The sequence below is a fragment of the Aulonocara stuartgranti genome (genome assembly GCF_965226115.1).
Source record: "Aulonocara stuartgranti genome assembly, chromosome: 11".
NCBI classification, from domain to species: Eukaryota; Metazoa; Chordata; class Actinopteri; order Cichliformes; family Cichlidae; genus Aulonocara; species Aulonocara stuartgranti.
Window position 1 is genome coordinate 2,557,350 of NC_138947.1, and position 13,551 is coordinate 2,570,900.

Sequence of the window (13,551 nt, forward strand, 5' to 3'; positions counted from 1 at the left end):
AGTGTATGCACTCACTCCAAGAACCGTATGATTATAAATCTGAGCGTGGTGAAAGTTGGGCAGCACGTTAACGTCTTTTGTCCACTCTGTGTGCTGTAAGGATCACTCTGATTTTTCCTCGTATCTTTTCTTTGTCTTTTCGTCGAGTCTGTCTTTGTACGGACCGGCATTGTTCTCCTTTTGTTTTGTACATTCCTTTTTTGTGCGGCAAAGAAAAAACAAGAAGGTATTGGAACCGGAGAATGAACGTTTTGCGGTGCTGCAAATTCTTGCATTTGATGCGGTACTTGGATTGTTTTGCCACGAGTTCCCGGCATGCAAAGCGCGAAAATCACGTGATTGCTAAACAAGGGGGAGGGTGCATCCGGCCTCCTCGGCTGTAATTGGTCCAGCCCAGAGTCGATCATGACCAATTGGCCAATCCAACACCTTTCGTTATATATAGGGCTTTGGAGCGTGATGTCACGGGGGTGGGCGTGGAAAGGATTTTGGCCCGATCCGCCATTCTGCTCCTGTTAAATATTCTTAAGTCTTGTGCTGTTATTTTTTCAAAAGATACAGTAAATAAAGTAATGTTAGTAGTGGGTGATATCATGTAAACACTCATGATTTGGTGTAAACATTTTGTCATTTGTAAACTGTAAATGACATGGATTCTACACTGTTACTGATGTGATGCTCTATAAAGTGGTTTTAATAAAAAAAAAAGGCAAAATTATTTTGTTTCTTTATTCAACTTTTGAACAGTGGGACTCAGTCAGTACATATTCAGTAAATGCAAATTATTTACACAGCAGTGCACTACAGGCATAAATCTAGACCCCTAGATAAAACATGATGGCATTATAGCAGTGACGACTCCTCCACAGTAGCAGGTGGGGTTTTTCTGTTTTGGGGACGGCTCCTTTTACCTGTCACTACAGATGGTCTGTTTATGTTTTGATCAAGAGCCTTTTTTTGGGCAGCTGAAGAGAAGTCGTCTATCTTATGGCCAACCTCTGGCTGTATCTTGGTCATATTACCAGGCAAAACCCAGTATGCAGGTTCATCTGTAACAGTCCTTGTGCCACGGATCAACACTGTTCCGTCTACTTTAGACAGAAGAGCAGCGACGTGGCTGCAGGTCTCTGCGACTCCGGCCATACAGGTGCAGTGGGCGACTTCAACCTTCCCTGTGATGCTCTCAGTGACCCATGGCTGCAATGCTGGTTCATTCAGTCTTTGAGAGAGCAGCACCTGAAACACACACAGACAAAGTTCATTTAAAGACAAGAACTATGAGCCAAGGCCGACACAAATGTGTTTTATCTACTTTATCATAAATGTAACAAAGTGTCTAGAAAGTTAGCACATACATGTAATTATGCATTTCTTTATGTGTCCATCTATAGAACGCTGCAGGTTATAGTCTAAATCTGTCTGTTCTCTGTCAGAAACCTGCCTGCAGAAAATGAACCTAAAGCATGTAATGCAAGGATGTCATCACTTTAGAGATGGAGAAAGCATAAAGTGACAATTATGAATCACTTAATATGATAAGGAGATTCTGCAGGTCATTAATCAATGTATAAAACTACAATAAAATGTATTTTTAGTGACACAGGATACAAATATGGAAGCAAGATGTATAATTATAATTATTTATAATAAACATTAATAAATTAGTGCAATTTCTTTAACCATAGAGAATAACTAAATCCTTCAGGACAATGTCTCATCAATGCACTGAACTCACTATGTTATCCACCTAACAGCCTCCACATGTTCTCACTGTAATTTCCCCTCATGAATGAATTTATGCTGCACTAATCTGAATGTTTGCAGGGAAATCAAACGCATTTCACTCGCAGTACTCGAGCTGACTTACCTTTGTTTGAATGACGACTTGTACGCGCTGACTCCACAGATAAGGTATGAAATATATCAGGCTACGTCAATAGCGGTTGGTCTTCAGGGTTTCTACTCCACGGCCGTATTTCATACGGGTCCACATTTCCAATGCACGCTATTTTCTGCAAGTACCGCCGCTTCGCCTCTGGACGCAATCGGTCTCTATACAGTCCATTCTCGTTTGAGCTGCTTTTAAGCATCTTGTAATCGTTGTTCCAACACAGTGTGTTTGATTTGATTCGTAGACCCCGAAAATGGTGCCGCGCTCCCACAATGCATTGCGGCGTGACGTCAACTCCAAAGCCCTATACCCTTCCTAAAAAAAAAAAAAAAAAAATCCATCGGCCCATGAAAACAAAAAATCGCCAGCGGCCCACCGGGCAAATTCCCGGTATGCCCGATGGCCAGTCCAGCTATGGGGAGCAGCGCTGGGCTGTTCAAATCACGGACAAACAGGATCCCACAGCTGTTTATGTTTTTAAACCTATTTTGCACAGAGAGGCATTTTTTGAAAAATGTATTGACAGCAATGTTGAATATTATTACACAGGAAGAAAAACAACTACATGTAAAATAATCACATGTGACGCCTCTGCCTTTGTAAATGGAGGGACAGTAACTGTGTAAAACCTGCAGACAGTCAGATTAACAGTATTGTGTCTCTATCTGCCATTCTGCAATTCATCTCATGTAAACAATAACGTGGCCACAGCTGACGTGAAAAAAGGCACATACCTTTGACGTTGCGTGACCAACTCTGTATTCCTCGTCCACACGTAAAAGGAGTTTTAAAGAATCTCCGTTTTCAGTTATTCAAAACGCCGTTTACGTGTGGATGAAACAGCTGCGTTGTCAAAAATACCCGTGTAGGTGTGGACGTAGCGTAAAAGAAAGTAGTTTATTTTATTACTACCTGTAATTTATTGCAGATTATTTGTATTTGCTTAATTGTTTACTAAATGTTTGAGGTGTGAAATAAACCGCATTTATTTTGTAAAACAAAGGGGGGGAACCACTGGGCTACGATGACCTGGATGACTGGGAACCTTCACAGACAATAATAATAATAGTGAATACACAGCAAGGTCTTCACACTGTGAATGCTCAGGCCCTCGTTACTAAATGTATCTGTGGTTTAGGTGATCATCAGAAAAATCACACATTATCATAGAAATGCCAAAAAATGTCTTAGTGTGGAAATGATATATTTTCTTTATAAATGTTGGCTTTTTTATCTTTAAGTTTTTAGAGAAAACATGATTTAAATGTCTTTAATTAGTTTTAATATTTAAAACAGCAACAGAAACATTAATATTTAATTTTTCTTTATGAATGTTTGAATTTTCCAGGTTGCAACAATGGCAGCTGTTAAAGATCTGCTTCTAGAAACACGGGAGGATTTGAGTGATCAGGGTCTCAAGGAGTTCATGTGGTTCCTGCAGTTCACATGTTTTCAGAGGGGCCTTCCACAATTCCCACCGAGTACAAACAGAAAACATATAGTGAACGCGATGGTGCAAACATGTGGCCAACAGTCTGTGGAGGTAACCATTGATGTTTTCAGGGACATGCAGAGAACTGATCTGGTGCAGAGGCTGTCAGAGAGCAGCTCAGGACTCAAAGGTAAGAGAATAATTATCCCTAATAAAAAAAATTATCAAGAGTTGATTCAAAATCTTTGAACCAAGTCACAAAAACTGAACAATGGAAGCTTTTTTGTCTTCCTGAAAGAAGGCAGGAGGATTTTCTTCACTGAAGTGTTTAATAATAGATATTGTTAAATAAAACACAGACATTAATATTAAGATTACAAACGACTAAATTCTTTCCTTACACACTTAATTGTTTTCTGATCATTAACCCTGACGTTAAATAAGTTATGAATGGATCTAAGGTGGACGACAGACACTAGACAGACAATCATTGTGGAGCCTAAAGAGAGCAAATGAAGTAATAGATAGATGAGGTGTTGTTCACAGCCGGCACCTTTCTAACTTTGCCAGCATCGCCTTTAAAATCTGTACCTGATCCTGAGAGTTGTTGTTGTGGCGGCTGAAAAGCTGCAGCCGTGTGTGTTTGTAACAGCAACCGAGTGTAAGTATGAATAAAGATTGTGCTGAAAAGCATTAAACTGTGGACGAGTCTGCTGTGGGGATACTACACTTTCTTTTCTCATGGTAACCATGATATTGTAATATTTCTCCCAGAGAAACTTTGTGGATGAATACTGGGCTGCGCTGAGCCAGAAAGTGAGTAATATCACCTATGACTGTATTTAAATGATGCAGCGTTCACTGAACATGTTCAGTTTAAAAAACTCCTACATGTAGAAAAGATAAACAGAAAGATTAAATTCATCAGGTTGGAATAAATGTTAATCAGGTGTGTAATTATCACTTACATCATTTGCTTGTAACTGTGTCTGGTGTAATCTAAACATTTATGAGACGTTGATGAGATGAAAAAAAACCTGGAGAAAAGTCGCATTTACCTTTTTTTTCTCAGGTAGAAACGTTGGCGTCTGTTATTGAGCTGATTTTGGAAACCCTGGCTGGTCTGAGTTACTGGGAACTTGAGGTTTTCAAGGAAGTCCTGGAAGTCCTGCGTAAAATTCATTACAAACATTAGTCAGACATCCAAAGAACCATCTACATGAGGACAGACCTGCAGGACACGGTGTTTTTCATGGTCCTGACTTACGGTGAGCGGTCAGTGGAGGAGACCATGGAGGGTTTAAACGAGATGAAGGGGACTGATCTGGCTCAGAGGCCGTCAGACTGCAGCCCAGAACCCAAAAGTAAGACAACAAAGAGGAAATAAGTTAAATGAACTCTGGTGGTTAAGATGTCTCATAAGTAAAGTTTTTGTCTTTCATAAAAATATTGTAGAGAAAAGACAGATTGTTGTCCAAATCAGAATTTATGAGTGTTCAAGGAACAAAAAAATGACAAAAAGTGACTCCTTCAGTCTGAGAGACTGAATAACACAAACAGTGTCTATCATAGTTGAGCTTTAAATGTAATGTTGAAGATTATACAACTGTCAGTTGGTAAGTAAGTCTCTTGTGAGTGACTTTGAGCACTTTTCTCCTCAGAGAAACACTCTGTGGACGAACGACGCTCTGCACTGATCCACAAAGTGAGTCATGTCACATCTCTGATTCAGTACAAGACAGCAGGCTGAAAGTCAGAGGACTAAAGTATCATCAGTTCTCATGTTGAGTCATTTTTCTCACGATTTCTGCTTTTTTGTGGTTATGAGAAATCATACTGAACTTTCTAAAAGACCTTATTTGGATAAAATGGATAAATAAATAAATGTCCTGCAAATTGAATGACTTTTCCAGGTGGCAATGGTGGCAGCTGTGAAACAACTGCTTTTGGAAGCTTCGAATGATTTGAGCTCGAGGAGTTCAAGAGATTCCTGAAGTCAATTTTTCTTTGGATGAGTCTGTCATACAAATCACAGAGTCCATCATCAACCAGAGCAGATATAATGAATCTGATGGTGGATGAACTTGGTCATCAGTCTGTGGAGGTGACCAGAGAAGTTTTCATGCACATGAACAGAACTGATCTGGTGCAGAAGTTACCAGAGAGCAGCTCAGCATCCAGAGGTAAGACCAACATGCATGAGTGTAAACTCTGTGTCATCAACAGGTTTTTGTGTTGGTGGTGTCATGGTGGTGCAGTGGTTAGCACTGTGTCCTCACAGCATGAAGGTTGTGTGTTTGAGCCTCCTGGTTGGCTGGAACCTTTCTGTGTGGAGTTTGCATGTTCTCCCTGTGCCTGCATGCTTTTCCTCAGAGTGCTCTGGTTTCCAGTCCAAACACATGCTTGTTGGCTTTATTGCTGGTTCTAAATTAAATGTGGGTGTGAAAGGTTGTCTGTCTGTTTAAAACCTGAGGTGGACAGGTGTACCCTCTCTCATTATCACAGCTGGGAACCCCCAGTTACTTTGGTTGGACAGGATGGAGGGTTTCTTTGTTGGGTTCTTATGTCATTTTATTTAGTTTCACATGATTTTCTCTTTTAAATCATCTGTGTCGTCTGAAGGCTGATTCTACTTGGATGTGTGATGATGTTTGAATCCTCAGAGTTGATGGTAAATGTCTTTCCTCCTCAGAGAAACACTCTGTGGATGAACATGGAGCTGCACTGTTGAAGAGAGTGAGTGTGACTCTAACTCAGCTTTCATTCAGTAGATTCAGGCTGTAAATCATCCTCATCTTGAACATTAAACACGATGAAACAGACGAAGCATCTTTGAAACTGGATGCTTCTCACAGTGTTAATGTGGAGTCTGCAGCAATAATGTTTCCACTGACGACAGAGTGAAGGACTCCGCCCTCAAACCAGCGTTCGTCCCTGTACCATTGTTAATTCAGTGGGTTGGTTTCGCCCCCTGTTGGCTCTCCAGGAGACTGCAGGTCTTCCTGATCGTTGACAGATGTTTAGTGAATAACAGAAACACACAGTATTAAAGATTTATACCGTCTGTGGTAAATTACAGCTTAAGAGTGTTCAGTCAGACATAAGTAGCTCTAGTTAGCATGTGAATGTGATGCTTACTTTGGATTATGGAACTTTTTATTATTATTAACGGATTCAGTATTTATTAAACTCGGTGTATCCGTTGTTGCTTTGGAGATGCAGAGACTGATTAAAGAGACACGACGTCACTCTTTCTACTCATACCTGAGCCAAAGGTAACGTTGATGGAAAGGCGGTAACATCTATTTCAACTCGGTTTATTTCTATGGCGCAAAATTAGAACAACAGTCGCATCAAGGCGCCTCCGTTATTCAGGCGGGCTGACAGCTGGGAGGAGAGAGACGCAGAAAAGCGGAGGTTTTTCCGCCTCAGCGTTTACAGAAAGTGAGAGAAAGCAGCGGGAGAACAGTGCCTCACACTAAGCTGCTTCACAAACACTGAAGAATGATTTTCCATCAGCAGTGATTCCTGGTGTTCACATTTTACATGAAGTATTGAAGGTAAGCGCGGCATTAAGTTCTGCTTCCTCCTGGAAGTTCACATTCGTAGTTCTGCTTCCTTGTTAGGGGAGTGCGAAGGCCCTCTATCTGCTCTGTTTCTTCTTCTTCTTCTTCTTCTTCTTCTTCAGGCAAAACAAGGGCCTGTTTGAGGGCCTAAACATGCTCAAAAACTCAGCCACCTATTTGGGGTTCTATTGCATAACCTTCATATTTGGTCAGTGTCAACTACACACCCGGGCCATGTTAAACTGCGGAGCTTTTGAGTTTTCGGGACACGGTGAGGCCGTGGCGCCACGGCGAATTTCTATGATTCGCCATGAAAATCTTATTGCCTCTCACTCTGTCATACATTGTCCGACCTGGACCAAAGAGCACACATATGATAAGGCTTCAGCCCTGAAACATCTGCAACCTCAAATTTCTCCAGGAAAGACTTTTTTTTTTTTTTTTGTGTCCCGTTTGGATCTTTAGCCATCAGAATTGTTGCCTGAAGGCCAAGAAAGATGCTTTACTTTACCAATTGGATCATCATGGCCTTGCCATATTTGTCCATTTGATTGACCTTCATTATAATTATGTATTTATTTTATTTTTGGTTGTTACAGGCGGGACAGACATGACTGGGGGATAGGACAGGGAGAAAGAATGAAAGAAAGAGAGGGAGAGAAAGAGTTTTTTTTTTTTTTACCTGGATCACCTGTTGAGAAAGAAAAAAGAAAACAAGCAGAAGAAGACGAGAGCAATACAATAAACAACATCATGATGATCTATGTGAATATAACAGTAAATACTAAATATTAAACCTTATTGTGCAGCACGTAAGATCGACAGCGCACAGTGTGCTTTGAGGTAGGAGCCAAAAAGGGTGTAGTTTGTGTGTGTGAGTCCCCGTGTGTACACCTGTGAGCATGGACGCGCTTGTTTTTAAAAGGTTCCTTCATGTAAGTAAATAAAAGCCTTGTTGAGAATTAAAGTGTTTCTCACCTGTGAGAATCTAGAGGGCTTTTAATTTGAAAGAGTTTGTATAAACCAGGGGTGGGCAATTCATTTTCGCAAGGAGGCACATTTGAAAACGAGACTGTTGTGGAGGGCCTTTCCAACAAGCTGAACTCAAACTCACACACTCACGCTGCTGTGGGTTGCATGTTTTTATTACACAATTTTACTCAAGGTTCAAGCTGATGTTTGACGTTCACGTCCAATCACAGTTTTCATTTGGGTGATGGAAAAGTAACAGACGTCCATGTCAGTAATGTTGTCATTAGTGAAATACAAAGCAGTCAGTTTCCATCCATCAAATGAACAAACAGCAGACATGCTGTCCTTCATGTATAATATGATTTCTTCATTTTCCAGGTGGTAACTATGACGACTAAGAAGCTGCTCATTGAAACACTGAACCAGTTGAGTCCAGAGGACTTTGCTGAGTTCAAGTCACTCACTGAACTGGAGAAAGATCTATCATCCGAGCCAAGGGGCCGACTGAAAACAGCAAACACACAGGATGTAGTGAAGCTGATGGAGGAGACGTACAGAGGAGAGAGTGTGGAGGAGACCAGAAAGGCTTTAATGAAGATGAACAGGACTGATCTGGTGCAGAGATTATCAGGTATCACCTCAGGAACCACAAATAAGAGAACAAAGACTTAAATATGTGAGAATACTGCACATAGTTTATCACATTCATATGAAACCAGGTGCTGACTGATAGAAAAATCTCTTGACTCTGTGTTGTGTAGTGAATGATGAACAAAGACGTTTATATTTTCGTGCTGCTTTTTATAACGTGGATTAGAGCAGAATATGTGCAGGTCAGGCAGGCTGGCTCATTACAGGAGGCTCAAACACAGCACACTACAAAATAATAGCAGCTTATAGCCGGTGTGCAGTGATATTATGTGACTGTTTCAGGACTTCACAATTACAACAAACCACTGAAACTCTTCTTATTAACAGTTAGACAGCTACAGAGGTCACATGCTCTGTATAGTGGTCGCACACGTGCTGATACCTAATGATCCCACACAGTGCAGTGATCCACTGCCTCTGAGAGAGGGCGCCATTGAGCCAATAAACATCACAAATCCATTGTGGTTATTATGGAATCACACACAACATAAACACTGTTACACAAGCTCAGTTACAGTATTTTGATCTGATCAATACATTAACTGTATTGTGAATTTATTCAGTTGCAGCTGGTCCTAAATTAAAGTAACACACAGTATCTAGTATCTGTCAGTGTCTATAAAGAAGAAAGACTCAGATGCCATCACTGCCTTCATCGTCTGGATGGGGAACTTTCCAGAAGTTATCAGAATGTTGGAGACGTAGCTGCATCTACTGTACCTGAGAGAGCTGGAGTTCTCTGGTCACGCAACCCATATCAAGGAAGCATGTAACAGACACGCATGTGCAGCACGCTTTGGAGAGACAAAGCGCTTCATGGAGTCACGACCTCCAGCTCTCACTGGGGCAGTTTGAATCTGAATGTGCAACAAGTGGGTGAAAGTAGCACCTCCAAGTTTTAGGCCATGGTTCTCAGCTGGTAAAGGGTGGAGTGCTCACTCCAGGTCACGGACGAGTTCCCCCATTTGGAGGAGTTTAAGTATCTAAGGGTGTCGTTCACAGGGGAGGGGAGAGTGGAGCAGGAGATTGACAGATAGATTAGTGCTGTGTTTGCAGTGATGTGGATGCTCTGCTGATCTGCCCTGGTGAGGAGAGAGCGGGCCCTGATGTTTTAGATTTGTAGGTGGAGCTATGTTCCTGCCCATGCATATGGTCACAAGCTCTGAGGACTGAAAGAATGAGATTATGGATACAAACAGAAATGAGTTTCCTTTAAGTCTATCTGGGAATGTCCAAGTTATGTCCAAGTTACGGTTGGTTAGCATGGGAGAGGCAGCCTGGGACCCTCATTGGACAGAAACGCCCGGTCTGGAGTCGACTCCCGTCACGTTCAAAGACATGTAGTGTATATTTATATATGTGTGTGTGTGTGTGTGTGTGTGTGTGTGTGTGTGTGTGTGTGTATACACACATAAAAGTGATCAGCGATCAGAGTATCCTGTGTGTGCTCTCATTCACAAAGTTAGGCCTCTCTCTAAAATCATTATTAACGAGTTAACGAGGTTTAAGTGTCACTTTGATGTGAAATCTTTCATGTTCTAAATCCTCATAAAGCCTGATGATAAAACAGTTTCTAATCTGACTTTTTCTCTTTCTTTTCTCCTCAGACAAACAGTTTCCTCCACTGAGCCAGAGAGTGAGTAACGTCACATCAGTCGACTTCACACAGTTCAGCTTTGATTCAGTAGATGAAGACTGAAAATGATCTTCATCTTAAACACAAATCATACACATGAGATTCAAGCTGCAGCTTTGTCATGTACACATGAGTTTTATACATGATTGGTGTAGAAATATTAAACCTTATTTACATTTTAAAAGCAGATTAAATTCAAGTCTTTCTGTTTATCAGTAAAGATGCGAGCAGTTAAAGCTCCCCTCTGTTTGTAAAATCAGGAGACTCACTGCAGTTTTTGTAGCTCAGTCTTTGACAGAGTTACAGTCAGGCAGTAAAACAGAGTCACAAACCTGTTCATGAAAATTAAATCCTTCAAAAAGAGGAAAAAATGAGCCAAGAAATAAAAAACCAATCCAAGCAGGTACCCACCGAGCACCAGATGTTCATGGAGGTTATTTTCTGCTCTACATCTGGTCGACCGGTCATGACCTTAAAAAGACGCAGCTTTGAAGGTCAAAGGTCATCTTTTCAGGTTTTTAGAAAGAATTGGATTCAAACATGAATTTATTTTTAGCACACTAAAATGTTTCTGTTGATTAAAAATCAAACAGACATTTGAATGGTGCATCGCTGTCATGTGACCTCTGTTTTTACCAGGTGGAAACGATGGAGTCTCTTATTGAGCTGCTTTTGGAGACACTGGCTGATCTGAGAGGCAGCGAGCTCAGAGACTTCATCGAGATCCTGAGAAGAAAACTTGGCTCAATGAGCCCCATGACTCTGTCTGAGATGTCAGACTCATGGGGCTCAATGAGCTCCATGAGTCTGTCTGCGATTTCAGACCTGCAGGACGTGCAGGATGTGCAGGACGTGGTGTTTTTGATGGTGAGGACTTTTGGCCAACAGTCAGTGGAGAAGATCGTGGAGGTTTTAAAGGAGATGAAGAGGACTGATCTGGCTCAGAGGCTGAGAGACAGCAGCTCAGAAGCTCAAAGTAAGATAAAGACAAAACATGTTAAAATGATAAAAGTGTTTCTGCTTCAGTTCATATTAGAAACAGTCAGATTTACAGAGCAAAGAGAGCATTGTTGACGAGCAGAAAATGATGTTCAGCAGGTTTAAATGTAACTTTTTTGTTGTTGATCTCTGTGTATTTTTTTAAAGCTCGATTAGCTTTTATTAAACACTTATTTCCATTTCTGTTAATTTCTCTTTTTTCAGACAAACATCTGGATGAACATCTGTCTGCACTGATCCATAAAGTGAGTAACGTCTCATCTGTCTGACTCTGCAGAGTTCAGCTTTGATTCAATAAGATGCAGTTTGAAAATCATAATTTCATCATTTAGATTAAACAGTTGTCACAGAAATGTTTTTAGATTTAAAATCAAAGATTATTAAAAAGTGTGTTTACATAACTACATCTTAATAAATCAGATAATAAAAGAAAACAAAGTGTTTCAGAGAAAACATTGAAAACATTCAAAGTTTAAAACAGCTACAAAAACATAAATCTGTAATTTTCTCAGTGAGGAAACATTTTTTCTTTATGAATGTTTGAATTTTCCAGGTTGCAACAATGGCAGCTGTTACAGATGTGCTTCTAGAAACACTGGAGGATTTGAGTGATCAGGATCTCAACAAGTTCATGTGGTTCCTGCAGTTCACTTGTTTTCAGAAGAGTCTTCCACAAATCAAACTGAGTGATGACAGAAGAGGAATAGTGAATGATATGATTGATAAACTTGGTCATCAGTCTGTGGAGGTGATCAGGGAGGTTTTAACAGACATGCAGAGAACTGATCTGGTGCAGAGGCTGTCAGAGAGCAGCTCAGGACTCAAAGGTAAGAGGAAATAATCTGTCAGAGTGTCTGTAATAACTTTAATACATTTTATTTATTCATTAAAGTTTATTTAACCAGGAAAAAATAAACTTGTGACATTAAAAATCTGTTTTACAAGAGTGTCCTGGCCAAGAAGGACAGCTGTACAATAATCATAAGCTGCATAAATTAATACAACAGATATGTTGGGATTATTCTTAACTGTGTGTGGAAGGATTTTAAATATAATATTACACCTTACAGTAAAAATTAATTTAAAGAATTAAATCAGAGAAACTCACAACAAGAACTGCATAATATAAACTTTATTATCATTTATAAATGAAAGAATTAGTTTCCTCTGATTTATTTTGGACAGACGTTGATAAATGAACACATTCAGGTTGTACAAACACAGTAAAATTAAACAGATTTGTTTTCATATTTCAATGTTTAAAGTAAAAATATTCAGCTTATTGAATCAGTGACTTTCTTTAGTAAATGTTGTTTTAAAGCTCTTTGAACTTCTTTCCTTTGAAAATATTTTTCTTTGTTTTTTGCATTTTGAGCTCATTAATATCAGTCTTGTGTTGTAAATGGATCTTTATGTTAGCTTTGATTGAAACTCCACTATGGAGACAGACGACCTGTATGAGGTAAATGATTCAAAGTCTTTTCAGTGATTTCTCTGTGATTGTGTAACTATGGCCTCCTCCTGCCTTCAGTCAGCACAGCTGAAAGTGAAATATTAAAGCTTTTTATTGTCAGGACTCAGTGTTATACTCAGGATGAGCACACATAAAGGACACACACAGTGTCTGTGTCATGTAGTTACAGTTTGTATTCAATGTGTTGCAGCTGCAGGATCATCAGCTGAAGGATTTGATGTGGAGGAAACAGAGAAAGGTCAGTGTCCAGAAAACACATGAATCAATAAATACACTCATTGATATGAAGATGAAGAAGATGAAGAAGAAGAATTACTGAATGAAACAGAACTGGATCATTTCCTCACACGTTGATAGTTTCCCATCAAATATGACTTCATGTTAACAAGTTTAATGTTGTTATTAATCCAACTTACAAGGATCATCAGAATGAAATCAAAGCATCAGTTATTTCAAAGTGTCTGATTATTAACACTGATGTTAAATCAGTCATGAATGAAGCTTTTAATCTTTCTTTTCTGTCAGAGAAACACTCTGAGGATGAACGTTGGCCTGCACTGATCCACAAAGTGAGTCATGTCACATCTGTCTGACTTCAGATCATCCAGCTTTCATTTCATAAATACAGGATAGAAATCTTCAATAGAAACAAATGATTTGATTTTGATTGGAAAGGTCAAAGTTTGATAAGTTGAGCGTGTGCAGTGAGGGAGGTCTGCAGCAGGTCAGAAAAGTCCTGAACTTGTTAACAGAAGCAGAATAATTGTTAATCAGCTGTTTGTGATCATTGTGACAAAGATGACCAATGACATCATCACCTTATGTGATGGATGATGTCATCTAAACACATCTACATTTGTAAAGTGTTGATGAGAAAACAAACAAACCTGAAAGTGAGAAATGTCACATTTATCTCATGAACATTTTCTT

At 39.8% G+C, this 13,551-nt stretch overlaps 1 protein-coding gene and 1 long non-coding RNA gene across 3 annotated transcripts in view; both read left to right on the forward strand.

The window, feature by feature from the left end:
* Positions 1-5,245: 5,245 nt before the first annotated feature.
* LOC309716462 lies at positions 5,246-6,060 on the forward strand. The gene is made up of 2 exons (XR_014279444.1): positions 5,246-5,506; positions 6,016-6,060. It is a non-coding gene; the product is annotated as an uncharacterized lncRNA (long non-coding RNA).
* A 261-nt stretch (positions 6,061-6,321) lies between these two features.
* The window catches only part of LOC309717160 (uncharacterized protein), an 80,482-nt gene continuing 73,252 nt past the window's right edge, over positions 6,322-13,551 (forward strand). For both annotated transcript variants that reach the window (XM_082551490.1, XM_082551491.1), the window contains exons 1-8: positions 6,322-6,883; positions 8,240-8,492; positions 10,120-10,148; positions 10,788-11,124; positions 11,352-11,392; positions 11,701-11,974; positions 12,812-12,859; positions 13,147-13,190. In XM_082551490.1, coding sequence (XP_082407616.1) covers positions 8,249-8,492; positions 10,120-10,148; positions 10,788-11,124; positions 11,352-11,392; positions 11,701-11,974; positions 12,812-12,859; positions 13,147-13,190 — 1,017 coding nt within the window. In that variant the 5' untranslated portion in view covers positions 6,322-6,883; positions 8,240-8,248. The remainder of the gene's footprint in view (positions 6,884-8,239; positions 8,493-10,119; positions 10,149-10,787; positions 11,125-11,351; positions 11,393-11,700; positions 11,975-12,811; positions 12,860-13,146; positions 13,191-13,551) is intronic.